Source organism: Ovis canadensis, chromosome 2 (assembly GCF_042477335.2).
Source record: "Ovis canadensis isolate MfBH-ARS-UI-01 breed Bighorn chromosome 2, ARS-UI_OviCan_v2, whole genome shotgun sequence".
NCBI lineage: Eukaryota > Metazoa > Chordata > Mammalia > Artiodactyla > Bovidae > Ovis > Ovis canadensis.
This window is the reverse complement of record NC_091246.1, coordinates 96156213-96184172: the sequence shown is the minus strand read 5'-3', so window position 1 is coordinate 96184172 and position 27960 is coordinate 96156213. Positions and strand designations below refer to the sequence as shown.

At 35.7% G+C, this 27960-nt stretch overlaps 1 protein-coding gene across 1 annotated transcript in view; it reads left to right on the top strand.

The window, feature by feature from the left end:
* The window catches only part of CAAP1 (caspase activity and apoptosis inhibitor 1), a 77050-nt gene that overhangs the window by 6458 nt on the left and 42632 nt on the right, over positions 1–27960 (top strand). The window contains exons 4-5 of the mRNA XM_069574154.1: positions 321–396; positions 20750–20823. Of these exons, the coding sequence (XP_069430255.1) occupies positions 321–396; positions 20750–20823 (150 nt within the window). The remainder of the gene's footprint in view (positions 1–320; positions 397–20749; positions 20824–27960) is intronic.

Genomic DNA, 27960 nt, shown 5'->3' with positions numbered 1-27960 from the left:
AAATGTAAAATGGTTTAATGGAATCTATAATTGGTAAAAGATGTGTACATGTGTGTATAGTCTGTAAGTATATATATACATATATATATATACACACACATTCTCATTTATATACATTTTATGCATTTATAGAATAGGTAATAGGACAGATACCCAAAAAGGCATTTTAAATAAAAGAATTAAAACTGTCATCTTTCAACAAGTGTCACGTTTCTTAATCTGTCACTTTATAGATGAAACTTTCTGTATAATGATATGTTGCTCTGACTTTTTGTCTTATAAGTGTGTTTTCAATTTTTTTTTTTAATGTCATTCACAAGGTGACAATGGTATGGACTCTGAAATGGAAGAAGAAGCAGATGATGGCTCTAAGACGGTATCTGATTTAGTTAATCAGTAAGTTAAAAGCATTCATTGTAATTTCAGAATTGCTTTGTTATCTCTGGTAATTTTTTACCTCAAGGATGTGATTGTTTTTCTATGTTATAGTTATATAAAGAGATTCAACAATGTTGGATTGATTTTTTTTTTTTACTTGTAGTGATTGGTCCTTTTCATTTGTGAGGATGGAATTAATTGCTTTCAGGATTAAGATGATTTTATTAAATTTCTACTCAGAAATAGGACTATAACAGTGCCAACACTGAAGCAGAATCACATCTCTCATTTGGAATTTGAATATATATACTACTACTGATACCCACTGTTTATTAAGTACTTACTGTAACAAACATGTTAGTAGTTTAGAAGACTTTATCTCACTGAATTCTTCTACATACGTCTTAATGTTTGGTGATAATAGCTTCTTTTCATGGATCAGATAATAAGCTGGTTCATTTGATGTCAGTTCAGTCAGTTCAGTCACTCAGTGGTGTTCAACTCTTTGTGACCCCATGGACTGCAGCACGCCAGGTTTCCCTGTCCATCACCAACTCCCGAAGCTTGCTCAAACTTATGTCCATCGAGTTGGTGATGCCATCCAACCATCTCATCGTCTGTTGTCCCCTTCTCTTGCCTTCAATCTTGCCCAGCATCAGGGTCTTTCCCAATGAGTCAGCTCTTTGTTTAATATAGGTACATTTAATTTGATTATTGTGATGATGGAGAATAGCTGAAGTTTTGGAATGCCAGCTAATGAAGAAGTGACATGCTAATTTTCTAGGCTATTCTGCTCTGCCATGGGCTCATTAAACTTTCACCCACTAATTTTATCACGTGTTCTGATTTTTGAGTAAAATGTTTTTTTTTTTGGTTATCACCAAAGACTGACTTGCATCTCTATTTGCAAAGTTTGGCTATAGGCAGTAGCCCAAATAAAAACATAACCAGAGAGAGTGACATAAATCAGTAGCACATATTTAACCTGAAACCCGATTATATTCTCATTTCTAATACAGTGCTATTGGGTAAATATCACTGGAAAATGACAATTTAATTTCACATTATAACTATAGAGAGCATCAGCTAATCTACTTATACTGAAGCACTGAAGAAACCATTGTATCTTGGCTGCCTCATAATTAGTAGATTTTTGGTCATCACATTCATCTTGCCTCGGAATGTCATAGGATGATTTATACTTACCCACAGACTATAAAACGTACACATTTCTACAGTCTTGTTATTGACTTTTCTTCAAAATGTTGGTGGGTGGGTTAGTCGCTTAGTCGTGTCCGACTCTTTGTGACCCCACGAACTGTAGCCCCTCAGGCTCCTCTATCCATGGGATTCTCCAGGCAAGAATACTGGAGTGGATTGCCAGTCCCTTCTCCAGATGATCTTCCTGATCCAGGGATCGAACTCAGGTCTCCTGCACTGCATGTAGATTCTTTACCATCTGAGCTACAGGGAAGATCTCAGCCAGGGTGAAAGTGAAGTCGCTCAGTTGTGTCCGCCTCTTTACGACCCCATGGACTTTAGCCTACCAGGCTCCTCCGTCCATGGGATTTTCCAGGCAAGAGTACTGGAGTTGGGTGCCATTGCCTCCTCCTTTCTTCAAAATATGTAGCTTTAAATTGCTTATATATATGCTAGTCTAGTTTAGATAGTTTAAGCCTGTCACGTTTTACTTTTACATTTTAGTTTCTTAAATAATCTAAATTAATCATCCTGTTTCTTGACGCTTTTTACAGAGCATCAACTTTTGCTTGATTACTTTTGTTTTGCCTTTGTTTACATGTGTTTATTTTTCCAATTTTTGAGGTGTTTTCAAGGTTAAGTCCTTTTTTGTTCACACCCGAACACTACTGCTACTTTTCTATGTTAGAAGCTGTTTGCTGCTAAGTCACTTCAGTCGTGTCTGACTCTGTGTGACCCCATAGACGGCAGCCCACCAGGCTCTCCTGTCCCTGGGATTCTCCAGGCAAGAACACTGGAATGGGTTGCCATTTCCTTCTCCAATGCATAAAAATGAAAGTGAAGTTGCTTAGTCGTGCCCGACTCTCAGCGACCCCATGGACTGCAGCCCACCAAGCTCCTCCGTCCATGGCATTTTCCAGGCAAGAGTCCTAGAGTGGGGTGCTATTGCCTTCTCCAAGAAGCTGTTTAATGGATAGCTAATTAGATTAGAAATTTGTTTCTTTTTTAAAAGTTATAACAAAGTACAGAATTTGACTTCTGAACTTTTCTAGTGAAAAAAAAAAAAGGTGATTAGATTCAAAGTGACTATTGTGGAGAACTGAGTTTTACAATGTTACCATGAGATGGGTCATGTTAGCTTTTAAATGCTACAGTGAGTAGGTTAAGCAATCAGAAATATGACCCCAAATTGTCATTATAGCCACTTGTGGACCTGATAAGTGTCAGATCATTGAGATTCTTTTGAATTATTTCAGTAAAAAATCATATTTGTAAGCTACAGGATGCCAAATAAATAATAATATTAGGAGCATTGTATGCCAGACACTGTTCTAATCACTTTACTTGCCTTCATTCACTCACTGGGTTTGTATACTAGCCTTGTGAGTTAGGTGGTATTAGTATCATCATTTTATAGATGGAGAGATAAGGCCTAGAAAGATTTATGTGCCTGTGATCACACAAATGAATGTGGAAGTAGAAGGAATGTTAGTTATGAAGAGACTATAAGTGTTTATGTAAATAGACCTGGCTTTAAAACACTTAACTTTCTCTAAAGTCACCTTGTACCTTTGTAAAATATGGGTAATACTTGGCCCCAATAGGATTATTGGGATAAACGGTAGTGGAGTGGTAAAGAATCCACCTACCAGTGCAGGAGATGCAGGTTTAATCCCTGGGTCAGGAAGATCCCCTAGAGTAGGAAAGCAATACTGAAGCAATCTGCTTCAGTATTCTTGCCTGGAGAATTCCATGAACAGAGGAGCCTGGCAGGCCATGATCCATATGGTCACAAAGAGTCAGACATGGCTGGCAACACTAATGTGACTTGTTTGTTATTTTTAAGAAATTTTTAGTGTTTTGTTACTAATCGTAGTTATGAATAGGGAGATACACTGCACTGTGAAGTAGTGAAGGTAGGACAGGGAAATAATGTGGGAAAATGTTGACCTTAGCCCACATTGCTGACTTGACAATTTGCTGCTTGCTTTGTGCTCAGAGGTCAGTGCAGTCCTGTTAATTTCTGTTGAGTTGAACTGAACCTGGTGGGCACGCTCATATAAACTTAATTCCAGTGCTCCAGCAGAGGGTTAAGTTAGTTAACATGTTTGGTACTTGGTGCTGAAAATTTTCATGTTTTTTATTACCTGCTGTTTTTTTCCTCTAATAGATAACAGTAGTCTGACCTATCTGGATGCTGAGGGAACAGTTATGAGTAGGGAAGAACCTTCAAGGAATTCAGCGATTTGGGAAAGGAAAATAAGGCTGAGTACATTGAACAGGTAGCTTCTGTGGAACACAGGATTAATAGGCAATAGGAAAGGAAACTTTTGCAAAGTAATGATAACTGTCGAAGAAGTAGAGTTAGAACACAAATGTAGTTTCAGGAACTAAAACAATTCTGAATTCTTAAATTTAGGAGACAAATTGATAAAGAGATTAGCCATGACTGGAGGCTACATCATTGTGCTAAAAAATTAAATTGAATAAATAAATACAGAATAGTAGAGAGAAACCACACACAGAAAGTGTAAATCCTTACGTATAACTCATGGTTACCTGGAAGACAGGTTTAGACCTATCTTGAAGGTACTAGAAATCCTGAAAGAGAAACAAATGGCTAGAAAAGAATTAAAGAAATCATAGACTTAACATTCTTTGTTTAAAGACATAAGACTGTAAGGACAAGGATAACGATCTGGTTATGAGCTGAATTGTGTCCCTCCAAAATTCATACATGGAAGTCCCTATCCCTTAGCACTTCAGAACATAATTTCATTTGGAGATATGGTCTTTAAAGAGATGATTTGTTTGTTGTTTAGTCACTGAGTCATCTCTCATTCTTTTCTGACCCCATGGACTATATAGCTCGCCAGGCTCCTCTGTCCATGAGATTCTCCAGACAAGAATAAGGGAATGGGTTTCCATTTCCTTCTCTGGGGGATCTTTCCCAGCCAAGGACTGAACCTGTGTGTCCTGCTTGGCAGGCAAATTCTTTACCACTGAGCCACCTGGGAAGCCCAAAGAGGTGATTAAGTCAGTCCAGTCTGATTCGTGTCCTTACAAGAAAAGGAAATTTGAGTGTACTGAGAGACACCAGGGCTGGGCACACACAGAGCAGAGCCATGTGAAAGCTGTCTGCAAGTCAAGGAGAGGCCTCAGAGAAAACCGAACCTGCAGACACCTTGATCTTCAGCTTCCACCTTGCAGAACTGTGAGAATACATTTTTATTGCTTAAGCCAGCCAGTCTTGGTATTTTGTTATGACAGCTCTAGCAGACAAATACAAACATATATATATGTGGGTACGTGTGTGAATTTCCTGGTGAAATTTTTCCCCTGAACTTTTCATTTTGGAAAACTTCAAACTTCTATTTTGGAGAAGTTTAAACTTATGTAAAATTGAAAGAATGATATGATGGACATCCGTATACTTTCTACCTAGATTGAGCAACAGTAAGGTCTTGCCAGTTTTACTTTCTCTCTCTCCTTATATTTATCCTTTTTCCCCAGGAACCATTTGTATTAGGTTGCTAGAGCTGCCAGAACAGAGTACCAGAGACTGGCTGGCTTAAACAGCAGAAACTTACTTTCTCACCGTTCTGGAGGATGAAAGTCCAAGATCAGGGAACTGACAGGGTTCTTTTCTCTGAAGCTTCTCCCCTTGACTTGCATATGGCCGCCCTCTTGCTGCCTTTTCACTTGGTTGACTTCCCTTGTGTGTTTCCCTGTTGTCTCTCCCTGTGTTCTGTACTCCCCTTAAAAGGTCACCAGTCACACTGGGTTAGGGCCCACCATTATGGCCTTCAGTCCATTCAGTTCAGTCCCTCAGTTGTGTCTGACTCTTTGCGACCCTGTGGACTGCAACACACCAGGCTTTCCTGTCCATCACCAACTCCTGGAGCTTGCTCAAACTCATGTCCATCGAGTTGGTAATGTCATCCAACCATCTCTTCCTCTGTCATCCCCTTCTCCTCCTGCCTTCAGTCTTTCCCAGCATCAGGGTCTTTTCCAAGCAGTCAGTTCTTTGCATCAGGTGGCTAAAGTATTGGAATGTCAGCTTTAGCTTCAGTCCTTCCAATGAATATTCAGGACTGTTTCCTTTAGGATTGACTGGTTTGATCTCGTTGCAGTCCCAGGGACTCTCAAGAGTCTTCTCTAATACCATAGTTCAAAAGCATCAATTCTTCAGTGCTCAGTTTTCTTTATGGTCCAACTCTCATATGCATGTATGACTACTGGAAAAACCATAGCTTTCACTAGACGGACCTTTGTTGGCAAAGTGATGTCTCTGCTTTTTAATATGCAATCTAGGTTTGTCATAACGTTTCTTCCAAGGAGCAAGTATCTTTTAATTTCATGGCTGCAGTCACCATCTGCAGTGATTTTGGAGCCCAAGAAAATAAAGTCTGTCACTGTTTCCATTGTTTCTCCATCTATTTGCAATGAAGTGATGAGACCAGATGCCATGATCTTCATTTTTTGAATGTTGAGTTTTAAGCCAGCTTTTTCACTCTCCTCTTTCACTTTCTTCAAGAGGCTCTTTAGTTTTTCTTTGCTTTCTGCCATAAGGGTGGTGGTATCTGCATATCTAAGGTTACTGGACTTACTTTAACTTAAATTAGCTTTTTAAAGGCCCTATTTCTAAAATGGTCACATTCTCAGGTACTAGAGTTAGGGTTTCACACACAAACTTTGTGAGGAAATAGTTCAGTTCATAACCTATTAAAAACTAAGTTGCAGATGTCATAACATTCCATGCCTAAACAATTCAGTGTGCACGTCTTAAAAATAAGGCCAATCATCACTCTTCAGAAATAATCAGTATTTCAAATAGTATCATTTATTACATGTTCATATAAAATTTGCCCAATTACTAAAATAAATTTATAGCATATTTATTTTAATTAATTACCTGGTTGATTCTGATCCAGAATCCAGTGGAATTCATGTGTGATGTTTGATTGTTAGTATTACAAAGTTGAGTTTTCTTTTTGTTTATCTTTGGGTTTGTTGTTGTTTTGTTTTAATTTTGGCTGTGCTGAGTCTTTGTTGCATCACGTGGGCTTTCTCTAATTGTGGCACACAGACTGCTCTTGTGGCACACGGGCTCTAGGACATGTGGGCTCAGCAGTTGCAGGTGCATGGGCTACTCTGGTTGTGGTGCACCTGCTTAGTTGCCCTGTGACATGTGGGATTTTAGTTCTCAGATCAGGGATTGAACGTACACCCCCTGCATTGCAAGGTGGATTCTTAAATCAGTGGACCAGCAGGGAAGTCTGAAAGCTGAGTTTAAAGAGAAGATATAGATAGATAAAAGCTTAATGAACAGGAACTTAGTTCACATCTTAAAGGAACTTAAAAAATAACAAACCAAAAGAAAGTAGAAAGAATTAACAGAGGTAAACATTAAAACTAAAGACATAGAAAATAAAAGGATAAATAAATTTATAAACTTGATTTTGTAAAGACAAGAAAATAAGATGAATTCTTCTTAGATCTGATTAAGGAAATAAGTTGAGAGCAATTAAATTGAGATTAGTGAGGAAGAAGAGAGTCATGCATTTTATGAGTTTGAAAGAATAGAAACTGCATGTAGCATTGTATAAACAAATTTGAAGCTAGCAAATGGATATTCTATCAAAATACACATTAACCAAATTAACTTCTCCCTAAAATGGAATACCTGAAGAGATTAACAAGCAAGAAATTAGAAAGATGAATAGAGATCTGTTGAAAAAGACAAGGTGAATCCACAGCATTATTTACAAGACTCAATACTTGTAACGTGTTTATAGCTAATAAAATGTTCAATAATGTTATCTGTTATTAATTTCAAATAGATTAGACCTGTGCTACTTAAATTAGTCCGAGCCCTAGAAAAAGATGAAAAGATCTTCACTTTACTTTATGACTTCTCCATAGTTTTAATATCACAAATTTCATACATAGTGTCAAAAAAAAGGTGGGCGGATTATAGGCCTTCTCACTTGTGAATATAGATGCAACAATTATAAGTACAACATTAGCATATAGAATCCAGCAGTACATTAGTGAATAATTATACTACTGACCAAGTATGATTTACTCTAGGAATTTATAGAAGACTTAATTAGAAAGTCTTTTAGTGTAATTCATTTCAATAAAGTAAAGGAGAAAAGTTCAGATAAGTAGATGCTAAAAATGCCTTTGATAATACCCAGCAGTCGTTTCTAATATAAGCAATAGGTAAAAAAGATATAGAAAACTATTCAGATACAGTAATGACCATTTGATCAGACTTAACCACTCACTTGGTGAACTAAAACGAGGAATCAGACAAGACCATTCGTTTTCAACATTTCTTGAAGGTTCAAGCAAATGCAGTTAGACTAGAAAAAAGCAAAAAGCCACACACACGCAACATGAGTGGTAGAAAGTAATTAACTGGTCAACGGCAGCTAAAAAGATGAGATGATGGAGGCCCAGAGATTGGAGTGATATACGTTGAAGATGGAGAAAGGAGCCAAAAGCTAAGGAATGCAGATAATCTTAAGCTGGAAAAGACAAGGAGATGAATTCTCCCCTGGAACCTGGAACTGCCCTGGAGCTACCTTGATTCTAGTGTCCCAAGACTCACTTGGGATTTCTGACCTCCAGAACTATAAGGAAATGTAAGGTATGTTGTGTTAAGCCACTCTTGCCTCTGTAATTTGTAACAGAGGCAATAGAAAACTAATGCAGAGTACTTGACATAAAGCCAGAGTTACAGATTGTTGCCTATAGCCATAGAGATATTTTGCTCAAAATTTAAATATGTAAAGTTTCAGGTGGTTTCCAGCGTTTAAAATTCAGGTGATAGTTCACCAAAATTTGGATTTTTGAATTGCTTAAAAATCAGATCAGCTTTTCCTGAGGGGAGCCAAAAAAAAAAAAAAAGAAAAATTAGAGCTGAATGTAGGTACTCTCTTTTTGTCTGGCATGTGTATGTTTCACTGCGCCACATAGTACTACATTTGCCTGTATGTTTAAAGTACAGAATGTCTAGAAAAGGAAGCTCTGGTTCAAGGGAAAATGCATAAAGACCAGAGGTTTGCCTTGGAACCAGTTCTATCAGTTTTTCAGGGTCTTATCAACTGGGACACATACCTTTACCTCTTTATCCCTGTTTTGATGAACACAAAGAACTTTAAATAGATCTGGATAAAGCAGTCTTTATTATTAAAAGCACACGGAAATTTTGATATTTTCTTTTAATGAGCAACTTATGTGCTTTTGTTATAGTGCTTATGGCAAAGGAGATAGTATTAAGGATTCTTAGGATTGCCTAAGAAGCTATAAAATGACAACTTTCAATGGAGGTATTTATGTATATGGTATTTAATATGCTTTATGTGAATTTTCTCATAAACCATTAAAGTTTGAAAATACAGTACACACAGATGTTTATGCACAATTTAAAAAAATTTAAAATGAGATTTTCAGTTTTATATGATTCATATGTTTATAAAACAAACAGCTTTATATGTTTTAGTCTAAGGTCAGCTTTCAAATACATTTTTCCCCTCCAAACTCTTGATTTCTGCTGCTTTTTGAAATTTTGATTGCTTACTCGTACTTAATTTACAATAGTTCTCTTTCTTTCTTTCTTTTTTTTTTTACGATAGTTCTTTTTTACTTTCAAAAGTAACAAAAAATAGTTATAAGAAAATTCTGACAGTGCACTACTTTAAAACTTGAAATTAGTGAGTGTTATAACAATTTTAATAGAAATGAGATGTATTAACTATGAAGATAGGACATTCATAGTTTCTAAATACCTTCAGTTTTAGAAAGGTGAGGGTTGAGATTGTCACTTTTGTTCACCTTAGGTGAATAAGTGAGCAATTTTATGTTATATTGAGATGGTGTAAAACCTTAGCATGTATCATTTTGCAGTGTTTTAAAACTTATTGTCACAAGAGTTGCAGTGCTACCAATTGCAAGTTGCTTACCAAGAACATCTGTTTTAAGTAAATAAGATAATATGCCTGCATGCAGAGTGCTATCTTCATTTGGAAAAGAAGCTTTATTGTAGCTCAAGTAGCACTAAAAATGAGAACAGGTATTAACTTGGCATATACTGTGAGATGATTGCACTAAAGAATATGTTTGTAATGAAATTTAAGTCTTGAATAGTGCAATAAAATAATCAGGATTGTGGTTTCACATAAAAATAAAAATACAAGCACTTTAGGGAAATCTTAGCAATGTTTTAGTATTGTTCTCATAAATACTTTTATGAATTTTAAATTAATACGCTTTCAGTGAATGATATTGAGGGAAATGAAGCTGTATTTCTCTATGGATAGTAAGCAATGTTGAGATACTATCCCAGTTCTGGAAGGTAGAGAAGTTTAAAAACCCAGCTTCTCAAACTTAAGGTATACTGCAGAGTAGATTTGCTAGGAGTGTTCTGGAACTCTAGTCACTGCTCCTTAGCAGAGGATGGGCATGTTCTAAACTTCAGTTACTGAATTCTAGTTCTGGATACTTAACTTTTTGAAAAAGTAAGATACTCCTAAACAGGTCTTAGGATAGGAGATTTTCCATTATACATATAATTTAACAACAACTAGAATTGTGTTTATGACCACTCTTGTATTGTGGACCTGTAGTGATATGTGATAGAACTCTGATGCTGTTTGTTGGTTGAATAAAAGAAAACATTAATTTTTCTTCTGTTTTTGGTAAGGGGAAAGCATCCATGCCCTTTTTGATGAAGTATAGCTATTTTGTGGGTTCAGCTCACTGTCAGAGTACTCAGAGTTCGATTTGTTCCAATTCAGGTCACTTACATTCCTTGAATATGTATGTATAAGTAACTTTCCAAGGGGCAGGAGTACTCAGCCAAATGCTGAACTCTCAATAAGTGTCAGTAAAACTGAACTGATTGGGAATAAAAGACTATTGCTTTATAAACTGCTGTTATTAAGCTTCAATGGGATAAAGTATTTGAATAAAGTTTATAGTGCTCTGAAAGTGAAAGTGAAAGTTGCTCAGTCGTGTCTGACTCTTTGCGACCCCATGGACTATACAGTCCATGGAATTCTCCAGGCCAGAATACTGGAGTGGGTAGCCTTTCCTTTCTGCAGGGGATCTTCCCAACCCAGATCTCCCACATTGCAGGCAGATTCTTTACTGTCTGAGTCACCAAGGAAGCCCACAGTGCTTTGGAGCATTGAATTAATGGGCAGCATGAATCTACAGTACATGATTAAGTGAGCATTTTTATCAGTGGATACAAAAACAGCATCAAGTAAACCCAAGACCAAGCCTTATTAGGAATAATACCTTCAGAAATTGACCTGTGATTTGTCAAACTCACATAAACCGCTCTGGAATGTATGAAGTTGTTTTGTAACAGTTATTTAACAATTTATTTGTTTATTTAACTCTACCTTGAATACCTATTATTCAGTATGTTCCCTCCCATATTGTTGGAAACCTCCTCCTTCAACTTCTGCCAACTTGATAACTTTGAAGCAAATCTTAACCCAGTTCTTTTTAAATATTTAGCAGATGGCCACCTCTCTGAAATCTTTGTATATATTCCTTGAAATGGGAAGGCCTGAGCTTCTCAGAGGTCCTGGATAGGCTTGAATTGTAACTGTTTTCCGTTGGGGAATTTTGAGGGTCTTCAGAAGCATTTCTGATTTTGTAAGTGTCTACACACAAAAAAATTGTATTCTTTGTGTTACAGAAACCTAAGTTTTAAACTATATCTGTTGTTTTTTCATCAGTCGTTTTAGTGCCTTGTCTTGCTGCTCAAGCACTGGATTAGATGTAAGCAAGTAGTTTTCCTATTCTCTGCTCTTTCATTATCAACTTTTTAAAAAAATTTAAGATTTTCTTAATCACTTACCTAATTCTTTGTATTAATTGTCTTTTCTATTTCACTTGAAAAATCTACTGATGTTCAGTGCACTAAACTTGTTTGTTAATGCCTGTTCTTTATGCCAGTGCACTTTTCCCACCATTTGAAGGTTTTACTTTACCAAGAGTCACTCATATTTATTTCCAATAAAATTACTGTAATTTTATAATATAGTTAAATATAAAAACTGATGAAATAGCAGTATGAAAAGATCAGTTGATCACATTGAATGCTTTGGAAAAACTCAAAGTACAGTTAGCTGTGGGATAACAGCAGTAAAAGTTTGGGTGGCATTGTGTGTGTGTGTGTGTGTGTGTGTGTGTATGTGTGTGTATATATATATATATATATATATATATATATATAAAGGGTTATCTTTTTCTGCACTCAGAGTTTTCTGTTTTAAATAAGCCAAAAGCAGAGATGTAGACAATGGCTTATGTGAGTAGGATGAGCCTGAACTCTTTTCTGTGGATTCTTATCCAAAGATTGGTAAATGAAGATGCATCCCTGTTTTATGTTAACCTAAGATGCTTAAATTATATATGTAACTTTTAAGCATTTCCCTGTGTAAATTTTTTCTTTTCCAGTAAAGTGATACCACCTGTCTGAGTTAGAAAAAAGTGATTTCACTGTATTAGATTGTTTTTACTCTTATTATGAAAAGTGTCATCTATCTAGAAAAGTAGAGAGACTAGTGTAATGAAACCCCCAAATAACTATTTCCTAGATGTAACAGTTATTACCACTTTTCATATTTGTTTCATCTGTTTTCTTGAAGTACTGTAAAGTAAGTTGATTCTAAATGTTTATGTTTGAAATTTCAGAGAATAAGGACATTTTCCCACATAGCCATGTGTCTTGTGTCTGTTATTTAACAGCTTGTTTATTTGAATGGTAAATACATGCACTTGTACATAGTATAATTTTTTAAAGTATACAGTGAGAATTAGTCTCACTCTTTTTTTTCTTTCCCATTCTGAATGCCTTCCTATAGGCAGCCACAATAAACCAGTTTCTTGTATATCCTCCCCGAGATATTCTATACATTTACAAATGTATAAGTGTATATATATTTTTTCTTCTCACATAAATTGTAGCATACTATGCAGATAGATTGTTCCGTACCTTTTTTTATTAAATCTTTTCCATTTAATAGTATGCCTTTTCTTTTCTTTTGTTTTACTTAGTGCATATAAGGCTTACTGTACGTGTGTGTGTGTGTGTGTGTATACATACATATATATACATATATACATACATGTATATATGTATATACACATGCATCTGTGTACTATTCCATTATTGGATATAGCAAAAGTTTGTCAATGGACATTTAAGTGTTTACTATCTTTTGTTACTGCATATGGTATGAATATATCTGTATGTAAGTAATCATGTTTTTCAGTGATTATATAAATACCTGTCAATTAATTGTTGAATTAGATGCTTGGGCATTTGAAACTTTAAAAGGTAACTGCCATAATTGACTTTCACAGAGTTTAAACTAATTTATACCTGTCCCCACAAATGTGGAGTATATGTTTTCATATACTTTAGCTAATATGATGTTATCTGACATTTTGATGGTTGTTCCTCTGTTAGGTAAAATTCTCACCAATACCAGCGCTGCACTGGGGATTTTAATCTACAATCTCGTGAAGTGAAGTGAAAGTCACTCGCTTGTGTCCAACTCTTAACGACCCCATGGACTATACAGTCCATGGAATTCTCCAGGCCAGAATACTGGAGTGGGTAGCCTTTCCCTTCTCCAGGGGATTTTCCCAACCCAGGGATCGAACCCCGGTGTCCCGCATTGCAGGCAGATTCTTTACCAGCTGAGCCACAAGGGAAACCCAAGAATACTGGAGTGGGTAGCCTGTCCCTTCTCCAGGGGATCTTCCTGACCCAGGAATTGAACCCAGGTCTCCTGCATTGCAGGCAGATTCTTTACCAACTAAGCTATCTCTTACTGTGAGTGGATTGACTGTCTTTCTGTATGTTACAGAGCTGTTTGAACTTCCTTTTCCTCTGAGCTCTTTGTCATTTTTTTTACCTTTTGTGTGTATGTGGGTAGAGGGTTTTGGTCTTTTTTAATAGTCCATTGTTTGTGATATGGGTTGCAAATTTTTTTTTTTTTTGCTGTTGCTTAACTTTACTTATAGCTTTATTTATTTATTTATTTTTGCACATGTATACATATTTCAGGTTTATATAGTCTGATTTTATCAAACTTTTATGGTTTTCGGGTTTTATATTTAGAAAAGGCCTTCTCCATTCTGAAATTATAAAAAGTATTTTTCATGCTTCCTTCTGGTACTTTATGGTTTTTTAAAATATTGAAATCTTTGATTCATTTGGGATTTATTCTTGGTTACCAGTTGTTATTGCTCTTGTGTGTCTTTTCATTGAAAATTTCCATCATAAAATAATAATTCCATCTTGGTTTAATAGCATATCTTAGTTTTGCCAGTAGAAATAAGTATTTTCCTGTGAGGCTTGGGGTCAATTTTGAATGAAAACTGACTTGATACTTTGAGATGTAGATACTGACTACTTACAATTTTTAGTAGTACCACTTGGAGAACTAATATCTTTACGCAGAAGAAAGTCCGCATAAATGTGAAAAACGAAGGTTCTCGAGTTAAACTAAACCTGCATTTTTAAAAGCAGACCTCCACAGCTTACTATATCTCTGACTTTTGACAAGTTACTTAACCTTTCTGGGCCTGAATTACTTTGTTTGGACAATAGACGTAACATCAGCACCTACTCATATGATTGTGATGATGATTAAATCAGAAAAAAATTGTAAAGTGCTTAGAATAGTACTTGTTGAGAAGCAGTGAAAAATGTTGCTGTATTTGCTGTAGAATTTTTAACTTTGAATTTGTAACAATCACCATTCTTAAAATTCCACTTTACATTGATGAATATTGGGGATTCCTCTCCCCAAATTCTTTTTATGAAACCCTAAAGAAAGCAAAATAACTCATCGTTATTTTTAATTATTATTTTTTACTGTTACTGCCTTTTTAAAAAACAATTTATTACTTAACAAGTTCCTAACTTTTTCATTTACTAAAAATATAGTTTAAGAGAAAACTATTGTATACATATTTTAAAGCATAGAAGGATTTTTTTTTCCCAACAAATGCGATCAATTTCTTAAATTGCCATTACTCTATGCTCAGTTATTTATTTATTTGTTTGTACAGTCCAGGTCTTTGTTTTCTTTACACCCATCATTATGCTCAGTTATTTTAAACTCAGTATGTATTCTAAAGAGCATTGATTACCTGTACCCTACTTATGTCCTTATGTCCTTTTAAGTTGCTATTAGGCTGTGATCCTTAGGCAGACTATCAAAATAATAGGATAAATTTTTCAGAAAACCTTCACAGAAAATGCTACTAATCATTGACAATATTGCAGCTTAAAACTTGGATAGGACTCCAGGTTTAACGTTAGTAGAATGTTTGCATATCCTACTTGTACCCCTTTAAATAAAGCACTTACAAAGTGATCTCATACAACTTAAAACTGGAAAGGCTTGAAAGCAGGAGTATCGGGATAGAAGAAAGAGGAGAACCTCTGTTTCCTTTAGTCATTTTTGTATAGAATAGAGCCCCCCCCATTTAGAGAATTGCCTTATTTACAAAAACTTATAATTGTAGAGAGGCAATTTATAGAACAAATTCTTAGAGAATCATGGATCAGAGAAATTGGAGTATGGTAACTCATTTTTAGAATTACATTATTTGGGGAATGGAAATGGAAACAAGGGTTGAATTTTGCTATCTTGAGTAATGAACTTGCTGAGGGAAACGTTAGAGGTATGGATTAATTTGCTGTTTGGAAAAAGCCCTTTGAGAAAAACAGTTTTGCTCCATTCCATGGTGTTCGAGGGTTACATTTGAGTACTATGTAATTTCATTTTTGTGAACTTGTTCTAAGACTTGGCAGTAACCTATTTGAAAAATATTAAAAGTGTAATTTAGAACAAAATTCACTAAAAAAAATTATATAGTTATGTGAGTTTGGATAAATTTATCTACCACAATAAGACCCCTTCCGTCACACTCAGAATTTCCCCCATGGCTCTTTGTAGTCCACTCATTCTCCTGTCTCCAGCCCTTGACAACCACTGATCTGATTTTTGTCCTTATACTATTTCTTTTTCCAGAATGTCATATAGATCAGTACAGTATATAGCCTTTTGAGCCTGGCTTCTTTTACTCAGCATAATGCAGTTGAGATTTGTTTATGTTGCTGTGTTATCAGTAGTTCCTTCCTTTTCCTGGATGGGTAGTTGGTGTTCCACTGTGTGGATGTACCATAGTTTGTTATCCTTTTTCCAGTTGAGGCCATTTAGTAGGCAGAAAAATGACTCTGGGGTCTCTAGAACCTGAGAATGTCCTACTTTTGTATACTGACAAAAGGGATTTTGCAGATTTGGTTAAGGTTAAGGACTTTGAGATGGGGAGATTATTCTGAATTATGCAGGTTATCCCAGTTCTCTTCACACTTAGTAATTTAAAGGGAAAGAAGAGTAGGTCAAAGAGATGTGCCATGAGAGGACCTTGACTGGGAGCTGGCAACCAGCAAGGCAGCAGGGACTTTGGTCCTAGCATATCAGGGAACTGACAGCCAAAGTGAGCAGGGAATGAATTCTCCCCTAGAGCCTCCAGAAACAAAGGGAGTGTGTAGGGACTTTGATTTTAGTGCAGTGAGACCCCGCCCAGACGTCTGACCCACAGAGCTGTGGTATACATTTATGTTATTTTCAACTATTGACCATATATATATGTGTTAGATCTGTTTCTGGACTCTTCTTCTGTTTTGCTAATCTGGGTGTTTATCCTTTCTCTAATACTGTCACTGTCCTAATTACTGTAGCCTTTAGTGCGCATCCTTAACCTTTGTTCCTCTTTTTCAGAATTGCTTTGGATACTCTAGTTTCTGCCTGTGTCTCATTTTTAATAGTACAGAACTCAGAAGTTGGTAGACTGGCTTCTTTCAGCCTGTTTTACTCCTAGGATAGTGCAAAGAACCAAGGGTTATACCTATTGCTAGGCTAGTTTGCCTGATTGATAGCTAATTTTTGCCAGAATGGGAAGAATCCTGATGCGGCTCTCTTTCTTTATCATTTTGTTGAGGTCTCTTCCCAGTATTTTTCTTTTGGACAGGAAATTGATTTTTTTTCTTTTAGAAATATAAACCTTAGTAATTCACACGTGTGGTTCTTTTTGGTTAAGTCGTGCAGATCTCCCCAGTGTATTACTCTGATTTAAAAGCAAACTCATTCGAGTTACAAGAAAGAATCCTGCCTAGAACTGTATTGGAGGTAAAAGAAAGAAAGGTGGACTGATGTTGGTTTGAGAACTTAAATCCCAAGGATAGACATAGGGCTCTTTTATAATTCAGAGCCAAGACTGTAAATTAAGCTGTTTTAAGGAGCACTGCAGATGGTAGAAGAGAATTGGGAAAATTAAAACTGCCTTTCTTTTTTCTTAATGGAAAAGAGTACAAGAAGCATTGTGAGATTCTTAAACACACGCTAACCATGTGTTCCTTCCCTCCCTCCTTTACCTCTTCTCTCTCCAGTTGTTATAAAATTCTGACAGTTTTAAAGTGTTTGATAGAAACATTTAAATATTATTTAAGTATAAATTGGAATTCCTCTAGTTTTCCTACCTCTGACACTTAGTATGTTTTATCATCTGGGGATGACATTTTTTATTTTCCTAAAGCTGGAAATAAGATGTATGTACACATAATTTTCTTATATTTTAAGACATTTCCTATTTTGTTTCTATCTTGCCTTCCTTTTATATTCTTTAGTGAAAATCTTTAAATTGTATTGCAGAACTCTGAATGTATATGGTAGCTTTAGTTGTAAATATGTGAATGGAATTTTTTTCAGCTTCAGATGATACTGATGTAAAAGCATCTAGCTTTTCACTTTTCAGCCACAAGGCGGTGTACTGCCTCTATTGTCTGCAGTTGTTTGTTTTTTTTTTTTTGGTGACTTTCTTCAACAACCAGGTCAAATCCAACTTAAGAAAAAAAGAACATTATAAAAGTTCACTTCAGGCAGTAAAAGAGATTGTTTATGACAGCAGATAGTCTTTATAGAGGGGTCTAGTTTTATCTGAAGGTGATTCAAGGAGCTTTCACAGAGAAAATGAAAAATGAAATTAAAATAATTCATAAAATATTTCATTGCTTTATTAATTTTTACTTGGAAAAATTTAAGAGTTATTAAAATGTTGTAGGAATAAGAATAATAATAGAAGTATATGTGAATGCTTTACCTAGATTTATCTGTTTTTAATATTTTATCCCATTGCACATACTCTGTTTATATACTTGTGTATTTCTTTCTGAAACATTTAAAGCTGAGTAACATACATCATGACATTTTACCTCTAAATACTACATTGCATTTTTTCCTAAGAATAGTGATATTCTTTTTCATATAACCACAATACATTGTTAACTTCAGTAAATTCAGCTTTAGTAAATTTAACATTGATAAAATAGTTTTGTTGAATCTGCCATCAGTATTTCCATTTGTCTCTTGACTCAATAATATGCTTTATAATGTTTTTCCACTTTAGTTGAGGAGCCTCACATCAGTTGTAACATTTAATTGTCACTACTCTTTAGCTTCCTTTAACCTGGAATGTTTCCACAGCCTCTTTGTATTTTACAACATTGAATTTAACTTTCCTCCCCACTTTTAATAGAATATTACTCATTCCCACTTTGGCTTTGTCTGATGATTCCTCATGATACAGATTATACATTCTCAACTGTAATTTTGACCGCTTCCAATTTGCCTCGATTCATGGACCTGACATTCCAGGTTCCTATGCAATATTGCTCTTTACAGCATCGGACTTGCTTCTATCACCAGTCACATCCACAGCTGGGTGTTGTTTTTGCTTTGGCTCCATCCCTTCATTCTTTCTGGAGTTATTTCTCCACTGATCTCCAGTAGCATATTGGGCACCTAGTGGCCTGGGGAGTTCCTCTTTCAGTATCCTATCATTTTGCCTTTTCATACTGTTCATGGGGTTCTGAAGGCAAGAATACTGAAGTGGTTTGCCATTCCCTTCTCCAGTGGACTACATTCTGTCAGACCTCTCCACCATGACCCGCCTGTCTTGGGTTGCCCCGCAGGCGTGGCTTAGTTTCATTGAGTTAGACAAGGCTGTGGTCAGTGTGATCAGATTGGCTAGTTTTCCGTGATTATAGTTTCAGTGTGTCTGCCCTCTGATGCCCTCTTGCAACACCTACCATCTTACTTGGGTTTCTCTTACCTTGGGCGTGGGGTATCTCTTCACGGCTCCTCCAGCAAAGCGCAGCCGCTGCTCCTGTCCTTGGACGAGGGGTATCTCCTCACCGGCTGCCCCTCCTAACCTTGAATGTGGCGTAGCTTCTCTTGACCCTCCTGCACCCACGCAACTGCCACTTCTTGGACTTGGGGTTGGTCCTCTAGGCCACTGCCCCTGACCTCGGGCGTGGGGTAGCTCCTCTCGCTACATGAGTCGTGTTCTGTCTATTAAGGTCTTGTGTATACCTAAGGTCCTTTTAATGGTGATGTTCCTTTATGTTTTTGTTCAAGTCATTTTTAAAAAATTTGGTGTATGTGTTTTGAAGAGAAATAAATTCCATTCAAGTTTAAGAGCAAACAAACATTTTCTCTAAAGGAATATACTTAGAAATAAGGTTCCCAGTTCAGTTCAGTTGCTCAGTCGTGTCCGACTCTTTGCGACTCCATAAATCGCAGCACTCCAAGCCTCCCTGTCCATCACCAACTCCTGGAGTTCACTCAAATTCATGTCCATCAAGTCAGTGATGCCATCCAGCCACCTCATCCTTTGTCGTCCCCTTCTCCTCCTGCCCCCAATCCCTCCCAGCATCAGGGTCTTTTCCAATGAGTCAACTCTTCACATGAGGTGGCCAAAGTATTGGAGTTTCAACTTTAGCATCAGTCCTTCCAGTGAACACCCAGGACTGATCTCCTTTAGAATGGACTGGTTTGCAGTCCAAGGGACTCTCAAGAGTCTTCTCCAACACCACAATTCAAAAGCATCAGTTCTTCGGCACTCAGCTTTCTTCACCAGTAGATAAAATCTAATTTGACGTAAGACTTAAGGTGACATATTTTAACTTTATTTTTGCAAAGCTTTTAATGTAGTGTATTGGCATTTAATCTGTCCCTAAACTACCAGGGAGTCTTGTTGATATGCTCTTTGGGATCTGCTTGTCATTCTGGTGAAAGAATAAAATCGACATTAGACCAAAAGAAATAAAAAAAATTGAGATATCTCAATATTAAATCTCTAACATGTCACAACACCAGATTAAAATATTTTTATAATCTCTATTTGAGTTTGTGCTTGTATTACTAAAATTTCAATACAAAACAAACTTAAAAGTTCCAAATGTGTTGGCTGGAAAGAAAATTGTAAACTTCTCAAAGAAATAATCACATCTTTATCCTTTAGTTATTTGAGGAATTTATTATTAAGGGAATATAAAGTTTTGTGAATAGGTAACTTTCCTAGATATTTTTAGTTTGTTAGTCTTAGAGTGTGCATAAAAATTCTCAGAAGGTGATAGACACATATTTCAAAGAAAATAGTCATTTTGAGTATTCATAATAGTTAATTTCTTGACTTTCTGAAAAGTGTTTGTAACATCAGTATGAAGATGGTACAGTGCTCTCTAAGAAAAAGAAATAGTTGAGCTCTTTTGCAGAACATAGTGAATCAAGAACTTTTTAGTGGCATCTTAAACATAATCCATTTCTTTGATTACATATGTGTATTACAAATAAAACATGTATTTCCCATGTACTGTAAACATTAAAGCATTTGAGGTATGAAATTAGATGACTGTAAAATGATTTGAATGCCAAAACGCCCATTAAATTTAACAGTTGAACTTGAAAAATTACTGGATTCTTCTGTGAGTTAAGATTTCTCCCATTAGCTACCCTGCAGAGTATAGGAAAGGAGAAAAAATTACCCTGGTATTCTTTCCAGGTTTGCTCTTTGATTTTACAAAGAAGTAAACTACTTAAATTGTAGTAGTTTGTAGCCGCTACTTCTGACACTTGTATACATGTTTCTGTCTCCAGAGTGTACTGAATGGTACCCTGGGGACTGAGAAGGATTCATTGTGTCTTTTCAAGTGTATAACTTAATTCTAGGACCTTGAATATTGTTTAAAAAGTTGTTTTTATTTACTTTCATTCCTCAGACAAGACAGCTGTGTAGATTCTACTTCATCCCTGAGAGAGAACAAGCAACCTGAAGGTTTGGAATTAAAACAAGGTATGGATCACATACTTGACTTTTTCTGAAACATTTGCCTGAAAATTCTAAGCATTTTACCAATAATAAATTTTCATAGTCTTCTAGTTTTCCCTCATTTTATAAATAGGGAAAGAAGATAATTTATTTGGTCTGAGGTCAAGAGTCAGGAATACATCCTTTATTTCATGACTCCTTCAGGTATTGGAGTGGTTCTGCCTTAGTAATATATGGTTACAAATGCCACCACCAAGGTATCATTTTCAAAAGTTTTAATTCAATAATCTATTATATACTCTTAGCTGCAGGATCGGAGAAGGCAATGGCACCCCACTCCAGTACTCTTGCCTGGAATATCCCATGGACAGAGGAGCCTGGTGGGCTGCAGACCATGGAGTTGCTAAGAGTCGGACACAACTGGGCGACCTCACTTTCACTCTTCACTTTCATGCATTGGAGAAGGAAATGGCAACCCACTCCAGTGTTCTTGCCTGGAGAATCCCAGGGACGGCGGAGCCTGGTGGCCTGCCGTCTGTGGGGTCGCACAGAGTCGGACACGACTGAAGCGACTTAGCAGCAGCAGCAGCAGCTGCAAGATACTGTAGATATATTGACTGGATAACTGTGGGTTTTATGTGGAGGAAAAAAGTTTTATAGGATTATTTTTCTCTTTTTTTTGTTTTTTGCTTGATCTTTTGTCCTCGTTTACTTTCTTCCTTATGTATTGTTTTCTACAAATCAGTAACTTTTGTAACACAAGTAAATTGGTATTCGTTATTTATTCCAGCCAGGTAGCTCAGTAGGACTACTCTATTAGATGTCTCTTTGTTTGCTTTTTCCTCATGCCTTGTAGGGAAAATTGAATGTAAAAATAAGTTTTTATTAGTTCCTCAAAGACTACCTCACATTTTTCCATTTTCCTGATAAAATTACTTCAGAGCCATGAGAGTCTGTTGCGGCCAAAAGGGTTATCTTGTTTATTTCATAGGCAGCTAATCTTTGATGGCTTAGAATAGTTTCTCTAAAACTTTGAGTCATAAGAACTTCCTTGGTAGAGAGATACAGGTCATCAGTTTATTCAGGCAGAATTTCTTCTTTCAAGCTGCGACCTGTATTACCAACACTTAATTAAGAAAGGGGGAAAAAAGTTGGTTAATTTGTGATTCTTTCAGTTTGTATGTAGAGAGAACAAAGTCTAAGTTTTCTATAATTCTAATTTATGTTCTCTGGCGTTTATATATATTTCTGATGATTTTGAGAATTCCAGTGCTTTTCAGAAGTCCTGCTGTGTTAACTTCTTCAATAGCCAGACAAAATTATATCTTTGTATTCTTACTTCTTCTCAGTATATTCTTGCTTCTTTTTAGCATCCCCAGAGGCATAAACTCAGATTCATAGATTTCTTTATTATTGTCATGTATAAATACATGCTAAGCATACATCATTTTCATATAATGTAGTCATAATCATTTATCTCTTGTACCCTGTGTGTATTTTGACAGCACTGCTGTTGTTTCTGCCTTTGTTTCTGTTTTTGCATTTAATCAGCAGGTGGTGTAGAGACTGTTACTAGATTATCTGTGGAGAGAAGAATGCCATATAAGGGATGGAAAAGTTCAGAATAGACAGGTTGATTCTCGTTCCCAGGGAGAAAGGAATGGAGACCCCATTGTACAAATTAGCTAGTGCTGCTCTCTAAGGGGAGAGGTTTTTCTGCTCCCTTGTTCCGGCACCTGGAGCTCTCTTCAGAATTTCCTTCCTGGTGCCAACAGCCTGTTTTGCTGTGACTTTTTTTTTTTTAATGGTAACTTCAGTCATTTGAAAATTAGTGATGGAGGCAAAGAAGGAGAGAAAAATAACTCAGTAGCCAGATACCGCAAAGCCCAGTTTTTAATGCTCAGGAGCCTTGATAGACACTCTTAGGTTCTCACTTCAGCATCAGAAACGTCAGGAACACAGTCATCAGTAAGTGACAGCCAGCAGGGGTGAGGAAACAGGAGATCCAAGCACAGCAGTACCACTGTGCAGTACTGTTCATGTGCATACTGTGACTGAATTTATAGAAAATGGTTACTTTTCAGCTCCTTTTGGAAAACAGGAAACTTTTCCTGTTTAGACAAATGCCTTTGAAATGGTTAAAATTTTAAATTTTGCTGCATAATGGGGTATATTATAAATTATTTAGAAGATTCAATTATGTGGAACACCTTACAGACGAATGTTAGTAACACTGAAATCCGAACCAGAGAGTAAGTAACTTTCTGGGAGTTACCCGAGAAGTTGAGGTACCCCAGGAAACAGAAATGCTGGTAGGCTCAGTAAAGATTGCCTTTTTTTCTAAATGGACTAATACTATTTTTAGTCTATTTTTAATATGCAGATTTTAAAATTGATTTATTGTTATCTCTAACTTTCTATTTTTGCTCACAGTTGGTTAATAAAAACAGAACGTAATTCTCCTTGTGAATGCATTGTCATTTTATTTAATGGCTTGACCATTTAAGAAAATTCACTGAAGCTTAGTTAGTATTAAAGTAACTGTTCAGTAGACCAAAATATAAAGCAGCATTGAATTTTCTCTTTGCTCTTTCAGGATAAAATAAATCTTATTATTATGCCCTATTAATAGTATATGATATTGGCAAGTTATTTAAATTATCTTTTTCAGTTTTTTCAGCTTCTGAAATACTCAATATTGAGAAATAGTAACTATGTATTAGGTAAATTGAAATTGGCATTTCTTTGTCGAATACTGGTATTATTTATCTTGTTGATAGGAGATTCATTTATGAAACTAGCTGTGCTGAAGATGAGTATCAGACTGTACACTAACTTCTGCCTTCACTGAGAAAACATTTAAATGTAAATATAATCCGGTTGATTGATACTGTGGTAAAACAGCATTAGGATCAGTGTTGTAAATCATTTTTAGCAAAAGGGTAGAAGAGTGGTTTATATAAATTTTCTAAATTGGTCATTTGTGCTACAGTTAAAAAAAGTGCAACTGCTATTTGTCAAAGATATTTATTTTTCAGTTTATGTGCTTTATAGTTTCTTTTTTTGCCTTTTTTAAAATTGGGGGATAATTGCTTTACAGTGTTGTGTTGGTTTCTGCCATATAACAGCATGAATCAGGCACGAGTATACATATATCCCCTCCCTCTTGACTCTTGAACCTCCCCCGGCCTGGGCTGTCACAGAGCACCAGGTGAGCTCTGGTGTTACGCAGCAACTTCCCACTAGCTCTGTGTTTTACATACGGCAGTGTGCGTGGTTCAGCGCTACTCTCTCACCATCCCGTCCTCACCTTTTCCTGCTGTGTCCACGAGTCTGTTCTCGGGTCAGAGTTATTTAATACATTGAAAATATTTTTAAAATATAAAACAAATCTTTGCTAATACTAATGAACTCTCATATATTTATCTATAAATAAATGCATTTAAGACATTCAGTAATATTAAAGCAATTTAAATTGTTGCTTTAAAGTTTATAACTGGAGTATGTGTAATTTTGCAAATTATTCTCCTTTGTAACTTTAAGAATTAAGCTCTTATGTTTGTGTTCCTTATTGGAAGTTGTTATGAGATTTTTTTTTTAACTCTACATGAGTAAATAGCTGAGTTAAAATTTTATACTTAGGATGAAGAGAAGAGTTGAGATTTATAGTAGTACCTTTAAAATATTTGAAGGGCTGCTATCTAGAAGACTGATTGATTAGGTTTGTTCTAATAGAGAATAAAAGTAGAGCTAGTAAATAAGGTTGTTCTTAGATATGGTTGGTTCAGTTTGTTTATTTCAGATAGTCAGATGTGTCAGAAAATGCATTCTGCTTGCTGATACATCCATATTGCTGAAGGTGTTTTCACCCAAGTTACACAAACGGCCACTTGGTGGTGCTGCTGTAGAGAAGATTCAAGTCGTGTTTAAATATTTGGATGTTTAACCTTAATCTTGAAGTTCCTTTCCATCAGATTTTCTAAAGACCAGTGCCTAGTGCAGTGTTGGCACTTGTGAAGAGTGTTAATAACTGTTTTATTAAATTGTTTGCTGTAAGAATAATGAGATATGCAATCTTTTCCGTCTCTCCATTTTTCTGTTAGAGAAAAAGATGCTTGATTTTTAGCCTTTTAAAAAAGCTCTATGATGGTTTGCAAATACATTCATTTGAATACAGTAATAAAAATAGGTAATGTAACCACATGGTATATAAAATGATCAAAATTAATAAGACATTGACTGCATTTTCCTCTGCATCTTTTACACCAACTTTCTCATGTGAAAATTATTCCTCTTATCTATTAAAGACATGCAAACACAAAAAAATGCACACAGACTTTTACTATGATTAGACACAAGTCTTGTCCCTTTTTTTAAAAAAAATTAATGTAGTTGCCTCACGCAATTATATTTTGGCCTTCTAATTCAGGAGTTAGTGATGGATAGATTTAAGAATTTACCTTGTTGAGAGCTTCAAGAATTTGAAAAGTAGAATTTAATAGGGAAAAATTATTCGCAGTGGTTAACCCATGTGATGAAATTTAGATACTTTCAGCCTTTCAGACTGCTGGTCAACAAAGTATAATTATTACACACTCCCTGAGAGTATAAAATGAAAATACTAGAAATTTTAAAGTGAATAAATACATTAAAACTATTATGTAGTTTTTATATATTTTTAATAATATATTTAAATTTCTTCCTTAAAAATTTTCAAATATGGTAATTATAATATATCATATTAATTATGTATTAATTTATAAGTAAAAGTAAATTTTTTTTGTGTGTAGTGGGACAGGTACTTAAAAATGTTTTCAATGATAGGTTTATGTAAACAATGAAGTTGAGAGATGACTCTTTCAGACTGTTATTAAGGACTGATGGTGACCATAAGTGTTCATTTATTACTTCTAAAAAATTAAATGTGATATAAAATTTTTCCATTGTTTAGCAAAGATAGTAAACAAAGAAACTGTATGAGACTGTTTGAATCCTTAAGGTGAGAGTAGATAGAAAAACTCAGCTAATTTTTGTTCTTACTGCTTTTGTTGTTATTGTTGTTCTGAGGTAATACTGCTCTAGGGTAAGCGAAGGTAGGTACGGAGGAGAACTAGAATAAAAAAGAATGAAGAAATGAATTTGCACTTACAAAGGGGTTGATTTTTGCTGAAAAGAACTTCACAACCGTGGAGGAATAAGTACAAGTTATAAAAAACTGAAAAGACAATGAGAAAAGTGTGATCAGACTTATTGCTCAGTAAAGGAAGAGAGAAGGGAGATCATCAGTTAATTAAGTAGCATTTATAGGCCAGAAGCTTTATGTGAAGAAATCCCTGGTTTGGCAAATGAACTCTGCACAGCCTCTTCATTTGAAGACCACAGTTGCAGGCAGGGGTGTTAGAGAGCTGAGGGGAGACTGAAAGGAAAGTGTTACAAGCCTATTGTGGAGCTGAAAGCAGAAAGCATGTGTACACTTGGACTGCTGGTTTGTTTTCAAAGTTGGAGTCTAATTTCTTTCCTCCTAGCCCTTGATTATCCCCTTGACTGGCTCTAACAAATAAGTATTCACAGAATGTGGCTTCTCAATATGAGTTAACTTCTTTAAAGATTAAAAAAAAATTTTTGTTCTGGGGAAATGATATCCAATTCAGTGATTGGTGAAGTAAGAAGAGATTGTGGTGTAACCATCAGTGTGGCTTAAGAATTTACATCTCTTCTCATTCCTTTGAGCTTTTTCACAAGTTATTACCAAGAGTGACACCAAACATGATCCTCCCTGCTTTTTAATTTGTCTCTTTCTGTGAGTAGTAGTTAAATGAAAGGGTGAAAATTACATTTTATATGGCAAATTAGCCCATACTCTTCTGGTACCTTTTGAAGGCCCCCTGTTGAATTTAAATGTGAGACTTTTCTGTATTTCTTTTCTTTTTCTTTTTTTTTTTAAGTAAACTGACAAGGTTTTGGGATGTGTAATGCTCTGTGTGTGTTTTATTGAGAATGAAATTATGAAGACTTGGATTCAGTATTTTGATAGAAATGTTTGTTTCCATGTTTCTTTAAATTGTAAAGCATTGTATCTCATTTTAAGCATTATATCTTGTGATACATTTGATAGTATCCTAGACACACTGTGAAAAAGTGTATCTCTCCAGCTGCTTTGGAGTTCACATATGCCAAACCTCCTCAGATGTTTGAATCCCCTTTGGATCCTCTGTGCTTTTCAATCATTATGTTCTCATCCAGCTTATTGGAAAAAGTAACTCCTTATGTAAAAGCTCTCCTCCCGAAGGGAAGATAGTAAATACTAGGCTTGAAATCAGATTTTGTCAGCAGGTTCTGAACTTTTTATGTACCTAGCATCCATAGCCTATGATATAATTAGCAGTTTTGGTTGCTATATCATATAGTTGATACATAATAAGCTTGTAGTTAACAAACTTTACTTTTGAAAAGTAATACTTAAAAAAATTTTTGAATGTATTTAGATACACAAAAAAATTGAGTGGAAACTACAGAGTTCCTGTATACCCACTGACCAGTTCTTCCAGTTTCCCATATTATCTTGCATTAGTGTGGTAAATTTGTTACAATTGATGCAGCAATATTAATACATTATCACTAACTAAAGTCCATAGTTTACATTAGGTTCATTCTTTGTGCTGTACCTGCTGTGAGTTTTGGTAACTTACAATAAGGTATCCCCCATGGTAGTATCATGAAAGTATCATACAGTATAGTTTCACCTATTCGTTCCTTTTTTCTCTCTCCCCCCTAGACTCCTGGCAGCCACCCACCTTTTCACTGTCTCTGTAGTTTTGTCTTTTCTGTACTGTCATTCAGTTGAGCTCATATAATAAGTAGCTTTTGCAGATTGGCTTTTTTCACTTAGCAGTACACATTTGAGATTCATCTATGTCTTTTTATGATTTGATAACTCATTTCTTTTACTGCTGAATAATCTTCCATTGTATGAATGTACTGCAGTTTGCTTATCCTTTCACCTACTGAAGGACATCTTGCTTCCAAATTTGGCAGTTGTGACTAACGCTGTTATAATCATTTGTATGCAGGTTTTTGTGTGGACATAAGTATTCAACTCCGGGTAAATGCCAAATTTAGTTTTGTAAGAAACGGCCAAACTGTCTTTCAAAGCTCTGTACC